This window comes from Elephantulus edwardii, unplaced genomic scaffold (genome assembly GCF_000299155.1).
Source record: "Elephantulus edwardii isolate Elephantulus edwardi_28Jun2011 unplaced genomic scaffold, EleEdw1.0 scaffold00094, whole genome shotgun sequence".
NCBI classification, from domain to species: domain Eukaryota; kingdom Metazoa; phylum Chordata; class Mammalia; order Macroscelidea; family Macroscelididae; genus Elephantulus; species Elephantulus edwardii.
In genome coordinates this window covers 10,750,244-10,761,321 of record NW_006399844.1, presented here as the reverse complement: position 1 = coordinate 10,761,321, position 11,078 = coordinate 10,750,244, and the positions used below count along the sequence as shown (strand labels likewise).

General features: G+C 49.0%; 1 protein-coding gene across 1 annotated transcript; it reads left to right on the top strand.

The window, feature by feature from the left end:
- Nucleotides 1–310: 310 nt before the first annotated feature.
- On the top strand, nucleotides 311–10,787 carry LOC102860124 (basic proline-rich protein-like). Its single transcript, XM_006891086.1, has 2 exons — nucleotides 311–513; nucleotides 10,010–10,787. The coding sequence occupies exons 1-2, from the start codon at nucleotides 311–313 to the stop codon at nucleotides 10,785–10,787; spliced, it is 981 nt and encodes a 326-aa protein (XP_006891148.1).
- The last annotated feature ends 291 nt before the right edge of the window (nucleotides 10,788–11,078 follow it).

Sequence of the window (11,078 nt, the reverse complement as noted above, 5' to 3'; positions counted from 1 at the left end):
CAAGACTCTTCTCCAGCACCCCAATTCTAAGATATCAATTCTTTTTCTGTTCCACCCTAGTCATTTCCAGCTCTCAGATGCATAGCAAGTAATTACAAAGACCATAGCCTGGATCAGGCACATCTTGGTCTCTAGACCGACACTTTCCAACTTCAGCACTCTGGGGAGGTCCCTGACAGCAGATTTTCCTCATCAAAACAAAAGGAAGAGCAGGCTCATGGCGGGCAGTCTTAGGCAGGTCCCTGGGTGGCCCACACCTCAGTGAAACCCATCTTCAGCGGAGACATGAACGAAGCCAAACTGAGAGTGCATGAGCTCCACCTACTGTGCCTGGTATCAGGAGGTGCTGAACTCTGTGCTCTTACTCCAGCTAGACATCTCCGTGAAAAAGGGACAGGATAAAGTCCAAGAAAAGTTCATGAAGAACGCGCACACCACAGTCCCTAAGGGGGCTGATCTTCAAGTCATTAAGGGGAAGATGGACTGGAGGAAAGGATTCAGCAGTGGACGCATGTAATGTGGCTCCTCCTTGAAACAGACGCGCTGAGGCCAACGATTTCCTAAGGCAGTTCTGTGTTGGCTGCGACCCATAAAATCACTCAGTGAAAGGTGTATGTGATATTGAACTCATTTAGAGCAGAAATAAACTCATTCTGTGATGCTCAGTTCCTGACAGAAAAAAAAAACAACACACAAACAAAACAACCCCCAAAACAAAAGGAAGAGCAAACACCAAACTGGGGTTTAGGGAGGGGAATGTGTCATGTACATGTCAGTCAACAGCCACATGCATAGTTAAATAAAAGGCAAGGTATAAAATAGTTTCTGTAATAAGATCTGAAATTGCCAACTTTAATCAATGGTTCTCTCTGGAGACTGGAATCCACAGGTGTAACAGTTGGCAACAGAAAGGTTGGAGGTTCAAGTCCACCCAGGGTTACTCCAGAAGAAAGGTCTGGCAATTTACTTCCAAAAAAGCAGCCATGAAAAAGAATTCTATGAGGCAAGAAGAGGCAAAATCATAGAGACTAAAGTCTCTTCATGATTACTAGGGGTGGGAAGCAAGGAAAGATGTTAGCAGTGATGGGGAAATGACACTGATTAAGGGCAGGGTTGCACAGTCAACTATCATAATTGCTGTCAATAAGTTGTTTGCCTGTAAATAGTTGAATTGGCAAAATCTATGTGATAAATATATGTACAACAGTGACTCCAAAAAGTTGCTTCTGAGGTTGCTTATGTATCACCAAACACCTCATGGGATTTGGTTTCTTTCAGGTCCTGGATTCAAGAGACATCCCAGTTAATTGACCCACTAACATGTCTAGTGCTTCTGCTCTACCTGTGTGCTCACTGCCTGGGGCTATAAAAGCTTGCTAGCAGCCATCCAAGGCACAACAATTGATCTGGAGCAAGGAGGGGAGTGGAAAGAGTCAGGGTAGAAGGGGAAGATATGGAACTGTGTGGCTTCTGTGAATAACATGAGACCAGAACTAAATGTTGGCCAGCTACCATTATGGAACATTTGGATTAATGTCCCAGAGAATCCTGATCAAAAGGGAGAAATAATTTCAGAACTGAATTTCATATTCTCTTGACCCCTACTTCCAGGAATCAGGGTGTAGATAAAGCCTACAAACTATTGCCCTGATATAATTTTAAAATCTTATTTTTTAAAAAAGCCTGAAATCTTAAAATCTCACAATAGTTTTTAGCTTGGCTAGTAAAAAGGATTGCCTTAAGCATTATGGTCTTTTAAGTATTATCTATATGAGATAAAATTGAAAAGAGCAACTCAAAAGACTGGATAGGAATCTTAGGGTGTAGTTAGTTTATGTAATGAAGGAGGATTAATTCAGCAAAGATGAGTAATAACAGTTACACAAGTTGGAGAATGAAACCAACGTCACTTAGCTCCAGTGGCCTAGTGGTAAGAAGCTGTGCTACCAACACAAAGGCATGTGGTTCGAATCCACCAGCAGCTCCGCAGGAAAAAAGATGGATAATCTGCTCCCATGTGATTCACTGTCTCTTAAAAGCAGTGGAGGGTCAGCTATGGATTGGTTCTAACTTGACAGGCCATAACAACAATAATAATAGTACAAGCTGATGAACTGGTGTATGCTTTGCTATGCATGTTCTAGACAATACCATTTGTGGAAAAAAGTTCACTGATGGGGACACCCTCTCCCAAAAAACCTCAATGGAGCACAGTTGTACCCTGACACAGCTGAGGTCACCATGAGCCACAGTCGATGTCACAGAAACTGGTTATGGTGTTTCTGGAGGCTGGGGTCCCTGGTTTTTTGTTTCTTTTGTGTGTTTACTTCCTAAAACGTCCTCAGTACACATGAATTACTTTCATAATTCAAAAAGATGAAGACGTGTTACCATGGTCAAGCATGGCACAGAGGGTCAGCTTAGGGCCTTAGGAAGATCAGAGATGAATCAGAGCTTGACTAACCAAGGACAGAGTCCGTGAGCATAAGCACTGCATCTAGGTGTGTGGTCTATGTTCCGTCTACAGAGTCTCTAAGGAACCGCTGGGTCAGTGCAGAGATCTCTCCAGAGAAGTCAGGCAGAAGCCGTATGTAAATCCTGCCCCATAACAATTGTTGTTGTTGTTGTTGTTATGTGCCATCGAGTCACTTGAGACTCATAGCGACCCTATGTACAACAGCCCTAAACTCTGCTCTGTCCTGTGCCAATCGCACTGTCTCTGACACTCCCATCCCAATTATCCCAGTCACTGAATCAATCCACCTCATAGAGGGCCTTCCTCTCCTACGCTGTCCCTCCACCCTCCCAAGCATGATGTCCCTCTCCAAGGACCGGTCTCTCCTCACAACATGTGCAAAGTATGTTAGACGGAGCCTCAGAATCCTTGCCTCCAAGGAGCCACCAGGTTTAACCCTTTCCAGGACAAATCTGTTTGTTTTCCTAGCAGTCCATGGTATTCTCAATACTCTTCTCCAGCACCACAGCTCAAAGGCATCAATTCTCCTTCTATCCTCCCTAGTCATTGTCCAACTCCCTGATGCATAACAAGTGATAGCCTGTATCAGACGCACCTTAGTCTCCAGAGAGACACCATTGCTCTTCAGTACTTTGGAGAGGTCCCTAACAGCAGACTTTCCCATGGCAATGCGCCTTTTAATTTCCTGGCTGCTGGTGCCAAGACTGTTGACTATGGAGCCAAGCAAACTAAAGCTGTGTACAATCTCAATCTCTTCACCATCCATCCTGATACTGCCAACTGGTCCAGTGGTGAGAATCTTTGTCTTCTTGACATTGAGCCTCAATCCATATTGTAGGCTGCAGTCCTTGACACTCTGCAGCAGGCGCTTCAGGTCCTCTTCAGTTTCAGCAAGCAGGGTTGTGTCATCCGCATAACGCAGGTTGTTGATAAATCGTCCACCAATCTTGACTCCACATTTCTCCTCATAGAGCCCAGCCTCCCGGATAATCTGTTCTGCATATAGGTTGAAAAGGTTATGGGAAAGCTTATCTACAATGGCTCCATGGAGACAGACTTGGACACAGATGGAAAAAGAGGCTGTTTGCAGCTCAAAAGAAGAAAGAATTTCTACACAAAGGTGGTGGTTGTTGTTAGGTATCACTCAATTGACTCACAATGACTCATTACAGAGGAAGGAAACACTGTCCAGTTCTGTGTCATCCTCACAATTGTTGCTATGATTGAGCCCATTGCTACAGCCGCTGTGTCAGTCCACTGACTGAGGGTTCTCCTGAAACAGTGTAATCCTTGTCACAGCCCATCCATAATGCAGAGATGGATGAAGAGATTTCTACATCAAGGTGTTTAGACTTGCTGGCTTTCTTTTTTTAAAAAAAAAATATATCATTTTAAAGTGAACAACTCAACTGCATTAGCACATTCTCAATGTTAAAAAGCCATCTCCCAGAGGTACTCTTTAACATTATAGTCTCTAGGTAATGTTTTTCATCTAAAAAAGATACACTTTTCCTTTCAAGAATTTAAAACACAATTGTACAGTTAAACCAAAGAGGGCCTTGGAGAATATAACGTATACTAGAACAAAATTAAAGAGATCCTGTATTATATGAGTGCATATGAAGGGAGTATCTACTGAAAACAAATCCTTCTCCATATTATTTAAGGCTCCTGAATGGCATAGACAGCTTATGCACACCTCCTAACCTAATGGTTGGCAGTTCGAACCGATCCAGCATCACTAAAGAAGAAAAGTCTGGTGATGATAACAAAAACGCTGTGCAACAAAGTTTTCACTCTGCACACATGGGGTCACCATGAGCCAGAATCAATCAACTCAACTGCCACTGTCTTGGCTTTGGGTTTGAGTATTCTGTCTTGACTCTGTGCCTTCAGTATTCTTCATTGTTGTTGTTTTTGTCAGGTGTCATCAAGATGAGTACAACTCAGAGCAATCCTATAAACAACAGACCTGAATCCTGTCCTATCCTGTGCCATTACCATCATTTCTGATACACGTGAACCCAGGGAGCTCTGGTAGCCTAGGGGGGAAAAGCTGTGCTGATACACTTGAACCCATTGCTGGGTTCAATCCATGCCATCGGGGATCTTCCTATCTTTTGCTGACCCTCCACCTTTTCAAGCATAATATCCCTTCCTAAAAGTCTCTCCTAGCAAAATGTCCAAAGAATGAGAGACAAAGTTTCACATCCTTGTCTCCAAGGAGCCCTCAGACTGCCAAGATATATCAGTCCTCTGGGCAGTCCATGGGATACTCAGTACTGTTCTCCAGCCCCACAACTCAAAGGCATCACTTCTTCTGTCAGCCTTATTAACTGTCTAGCTCTCGGATGCAGAGAAAGCGACTGGAAAGACCACGGGCTGAATCAGGCACACCTTCCTTACTAGCAATCATCAGCTAGCAATGAGGAAGACAGCCTATCATTGGCAGCAGCCAAGCCCAGGCCATATGCTCCTTCTGCTACTAGTTACTGAATGAGAAAGGCCCCTGCTCACCAAGATGCTGGTCCCTGTGAGTTAGAGGATGCAGATGAGCATGGCAGTATGATGAGCATGAGGGAGGAAAGATGAAACTGTACGGATTCTAGCAGCAACCCTGGGTGGCTTGGCCCAAAGAGGAATGTGCGCCCACTCAGAAATTAGGTATGAGCCCAGCTGCCACCAACAACATTGTAATGACGCCTGTCAAAGTCATCGCAACACGCAACTGATTACCTGTCTATGGTGTAATGGGTGCTTTTACATAAGGTGCAAGCACGTAGCTGCGTGCTTACATAAGGTGCTCCGATATTTTTAGCAGCACGGAACTGCCATGTGAACGGAGCTGCCTTCCCTGTGTCTGTGCTCACTCCACAGGCTGGCGCAGTCCTTGAGCTGCTGCTGCTGCTGTGCAGACAGTTAGTTCCTCACTGACAGAGCGGTGATGTCTATGCCAAGGGCTGCAGCACCAGTAAAACCCACCATCTCTCCAGTCCAGCCAGAATCTCCCAGAGCCGCAGAAACACATCACCTCGCTTACCTTCCAAAGCATCCCAGCCCGGAGGAACAGGACACTTCAGGGGCTCAGCTAAACCTTCTGGCTGGGCAAGTGCTCCCCAAAACTGGTACAATCAAAGAGGATAGGAAGAAGCCAGAGCTGACCCTGACCTTGCTCCATGAGCCAGGGTGTTGGTTACCTCTTACCTGTCTCCAGAAATCTAAGCTCCCAGGTGCAGTGAAAGGAAAAGTGTGCCTTCATGGGGGGGTGTGCGACTGCATTTAATTCCTGGGCTGAGGGTCACTGCTGCTTTTTTCCCTTGTATGAGTCCATTTTATAAAAGCATAATAGTCTCACATACACACATAGATGCATATATTAAAGTCAGTGTATTCAAGCAGTAGGAGCACACCTGTGCGACCTGCACGAGACCAAGAAACAAGCATCCCACCTTGTCCCTCTCCGAGCCTCCTACTCTGCCTTCTCAGACATGAAATTCCTTCTGCCTCTTTTGTGCATTTTATAAATGGGAGCAGAAGATGTGCTCCTCTGAGTCTGGCACCTTATACTCCAGTTTGTGTGATTCACCCATGTTATGTGCTGTTGTAGACTGCTCATTCTCACTGCTGTATGTATAGTGCTCTGTTGTTATTGTGTACCATCCAGTTGGAACCAACCAATAGCTGACCTTCTGGTGCGTTTTCAGAGGCAGTTAATCGCATGAGAGGAGACTGCCCATCCTTCTCCCAGGGAGAAGCTCATGGACTCAAACCACGTGCCTTTCGGATTGGGATCGCAGCACAGGTTCTTGTCACAAGGCCACCAGAGCTCCCTGAATAGTGAGAGCTCTAATGTATGGATATTCCTAATTCCTTTCTCCTTTTTACTGCAGATGGATGATGTCTAGGCATTATTATTATTGTTGTTGTTGATTTATTATAAACCCTGCTGCTGTGAACATTCTAATGCATTCCCTCTTCACTGCAGCCTTTGTCTATCATCACATTCTGATGCTGTCAATTCTGACTCATAGCAATTCCATGTGTTATAGAGTAGAACACGGGATTTTCTTGACTGTAATCTTTAGAAAAGCAGATGGCCTGGCTTTTTCCCCTCAGGACCACGGGGTAGGTTTCATCAGCCAACCGTTAGGTTAATAATAGAGCACAAATCGCTCAAACTTCCCAGAGCCCTCTTGTCCATCATATGAAAAGTTGAAAGTCACTGCTTTAATCCCCAAGTCTTGAGAAAGTCACCTGGTTCAGCCTTTAAATGTAGTTCTTTCACTATCTACACACATGTCATCCAGTCAAGATATTGGCCACAAGGGTCACATCTCCTAAGACCAATCCCCACTGTACCATTTACTGGCTGTGTGTTTTTGGGCAAGCCCTAATCCTCTCTGTGCGTCAGGCTTCGTTACTTGTAAAACAGGGAGAACAGCTGTCCTTCTCCCTTCATTTGGATGCAGATTAAATAAAGAGTGCGGTGTCTGCATAGAATAAACATTCAACACAGCTTCTGATTATTGCCAGAGGGACCTTGTCTTTGACAGTGCCCCCAAGGCACTCTCCTTGGGGAAGCCCGTGCCAGGATTATCTGTGCATAATGAGGAAGAGACACAACTGCAGACTGGCCTTCCCACCTCTCTCCAGAACCCTCCCCAGACCACCCTGTGGCTGTTCTGCCCCCAGCCCCTCCCCAGACATCCAGAATGCACAGCAGCCGCTGCCACTGTCCTTTCACCCAGGGGACAGTGGACTTCACTCAAAATGTGGCCTTGACCAGGGTCGCTGTTTCAGAGTCATTATTAATGGTGTGACAGCAGACCAGAGGCAAGGTGCCAAGTCACCAGTAATGTCCAGAAATTGTTCCCTGAAAAATCTTTTTTTCCCCCTAATCTATGCAAAAAGAGAGTGAAGAACAGTGTTGCTGTTATTCTCTCTCTCTCTCTCTCTCTTTTTTTTTTCCAGGCGACAAAGATGGAAAAAGCCCCTCAAAGCTTGCAGTGCAGAGACCTAGGAGCAGAGACTCAGGGCCTCACACTACTGGTTGCCACGGCAACTGTATTTCACAGCAGGCACTCATTTTCATATGACAGTGACCTGCCGAGAGGAGGGAAGGACATCTCCTAAAGAAACTAGTTCCAAGGCTGACTGTTCAGAGGGGCTGGGATTTTGTTTACCCCCAAAAAAATGCATTTTAAAGTACCTTTAGGGATAGCAATGACCCAAAAGCCCTTAGAGGGTTCTTGGTTCCACCAATTTGACTCAAAGCAACAGCAGACACAGAAACAGTCTGCTTCAAAGGCTCCCAGGGTGGATGCCACAGCCGCCCTGAGTCACTGGTTCTCCCATTAACCACCTGTTTTGTCACAAAGAGTTCCTGGTGTCCACTGGAGTCCCAAGCAATCAGTACTTCCTGCACACCTGGGCCAGGTGCCATGGGAACACAGAAGATGTGCTTTCCTGGACAAACAGTAAGTCTAACCATCTAACAATGGTCTGAGGAGTCAAGCAGACTTGAGTGCCAATCCCAGCCTCACGCAGGAGGGCACCACTGTGTGAGTGAGGCAGGTCCCTAAGCTTCTCTGAGCTGTGTCTTTAGGGGTAAAATGAACACAATCACCACAATGCTGCCTTCTCCAGGCACAGTGGGGATGAAACAGAGTGGTTAGCACACCGCTCACCTCATACAGACCACTCAGTGAAGGGCTGCCATTATTAGGAGCTGGAAAAGCATAGCTCATACCCATAAGCCAATCAAAAGTTAATGGCAGAGAACAAGGTATTAAATTTCATGACACCAACCGTAATCAATCCATCAATATGCACAGCAGGAGTGCAGATGAAGGGAAATTCGGACAGAATGGAATGGTCCAGGAGGGAAGCAGGGTTTGAACTGGACCGTGAAGGATGGCAGGGAGGTGTGACTGGAGAAGACAATGGATGATGACAATATTTAACATGCTTGACTGAGAGTCAAAAGCTTGGCTTGAATCCATCCATAGACACCTCAGAAGAAAGGCCTGGCGATCTGTTTTAAAAAAAAAATCCAAACAACCACGGAAAACCTTATGGAGCACTGTTCTTCTTTGACACAAAAGGGTCACCAGAAATCAAAAGTAACTCAATGGCAACTGATGATTATGATGATGATGAAGATTTCCTTGATGAGTCCCTAGAGTGTGCCAGGTTTGGGGGATATACAGAGAAAGGGAACAGGGACAAGAAAAATCTCAATTATAGTTCTAGTTAAGAGAGGGAAGGAGAAAGAGCAATGGAGAAAACAAGCCCAGAGTCAGGAGAAAGGAAACAAATGCAGTAACTCTCCAGTTGACTCTAACGTACGTCATGCTCATGGGTTCACACAGACCTGTGCTGGGGGCGGGGTGGGGGTGTGTGTGTGTGTCAATGGCTGGTTTGGGAAAATAGACTGCCGCACTTTTCTTCCGAGGCACCTCTAGGGTAGAGTTGACCCTCCAATCATCCTGGCCCAAGAGCTCCCAGGAGAGAGGAGAGCCCCAGAAAGTACACAGTGAGGGCTGCAAGGAGAACAGGTGCTCGGAGGATCCGCCTTCCGGGCAGAAGGCGGGCAGCCGCCAAAGGAGCAGCGTTTGGAAACAAGACGACTTTCAAGAAAGCAGTTTTCAGCGGAGTGGCGGGGCCAGCAGCCAGGCTGCGGAGGATTAAGGAGGGGGGCTTGGAGCGGAAGGAAGGCAGCAGGTGCAGAGCACTTGTTGGGAAAATGTGACAGCGAGAGAGAAAAGGAAACGAAGCTTACGTCTCCGATGCATTTTCCACTCCTCCCCTCCCAAGAGCCGGGAGGCCAAGCGGTTGTCAGAGGGAGGCGGTGGAGGGGCCTGGAAACCAGTGAGGGGCCAGTGTCTCCGAGGTGGGGGTGGGGAGAGGGTGAAGACTCACGGCGCAGGCATGGCTTTGCCAATGTCCTTACCAGGGTCCCCAAGGACGCTCCCCTGTGTCCCCCTGCCCTCACACTGCTGGGAGGATCAAAGGCGAAGCGACACTGAGTGGCTCCTTTGAAAGCCCAGCGGCTGCACAGATGGAGGGTGACACTCATCATTTATTCCCCTCTCTCTGATCCCCCGAGGGCTGGGGTTTTCACTTCCAGGCTCCCATCTCTCCCCAGAGCAACCCTGGGGGTGTGAGGGCTCACTCGGTGGAGAATCAGATCGTTCAACCCACGGAGCAGCAAGACCGGGGGCAAAGCCCTACGTCTTCCAGCAGGGCCCCTCAGCAGCCCAGGAAAGGCCAAGGCACCAACCGCGTAGGTTGTGGTGACCCCACTGTGAGCCCAGGGCCTTCATCCTGCAGGCAGGTGAGGCGGCCTGGATCCGTTCACGCATTTGTCCCCAAACCCGGGAAAACCAGAGGCGGGGCTGACTGCGAGGAACAGGTGGAGGCGGACCTGAGGCTGCGCTAAGGTGATCTAGGCAGAAATGTCGCCCCCAGGCCCACACACCTCTGGAAGGCACCTCTGACCACCTAACCAGGGGCGAAGGCCCAAATACGCAGGACCCAGGAGCACCCCAGCGCCCGCCCAATCCTCGACAGCGTGGGACCCACACGGGGGGGGGGCGGGGGGGAGAGGCCAACTGCGGAGGGCCGGGCGCCCCCTGGCGGCCGCGAGCCCCGGGTCCTCCCGCCGCACTTGTTGACTCCCGGGCGCGGGCGCGGACGCTCCCTCCGGCGCCGCCTGCCGTCCGCCGCCTCGCAACTCTCCCGCCCCGCCCCCACCGGCCCCCCGCCTCACTCTCTGCCGCCCCCTAACTCGGGGCGTCCCCATGGACTCCCCCGAGTGCCTCCAGCCAGGCTGCAGGGAGGACAAGAGTGCGAACAGTTCCGGGGTGACCAGGCCCAGGGGCGCTGTCCTGGCCGGGGTGCGTCGAGCCTCTGGCTCCGCGAAAGCAGCGTGGGGAGCGGCCCGGAGAGGAGCTCGGCTCCAGGCCCGGCCCGCGCCCCGCCGGCCCCCGGGGTCACCCCCACCGTGTGTCCCGAGAGCTGCCCAGATCCCACTCGGAGCTCCGGGGCCCCTGGCGCACCCCCGCCGGCCCCCACTGCGGAGCTAGGCGCACTTCTGAGCCCTCAGAGACTGGGCCGCGACAAGGGGGGGCGGCCCCACTTGAGGCCGACTTACCTGGGGGTTCGGCCCAGGCCGCCCGCGCTCCCCGGCTGCCCTCTGGCGGCGGCCGCGGGTACTCAGCCCCGCGCCTCGCCCCGCCCTCCAACGACTTGTTGCTTCTGGCAGGAGGACCCCAACCTGAGGTCACCTGCTAGGCAAGGGCGTCACTAGGATTGATGTCACCGCTCTCTGGACCTCCTCTTGTACCAGAACATACCGAATCCTCATAGCTATTGATTATCCGTTTTAATTTTTGAATAAACAATTTGTGGTAGAATGACCAATTGCTTAAATATATTAGATCTTGTATAAATATTAAGAAGAAAATTACTTTGTAAAACCTATCTACATTAAATTACAACATTATTAGTAACCAAAAAGTCTATCTTTTGGCGAGCTCTGGTGGCCTAGTGGCAGGAAACTGCAATGTAATCCCAGAAGTGCGGAGTTCAAATCCACCAG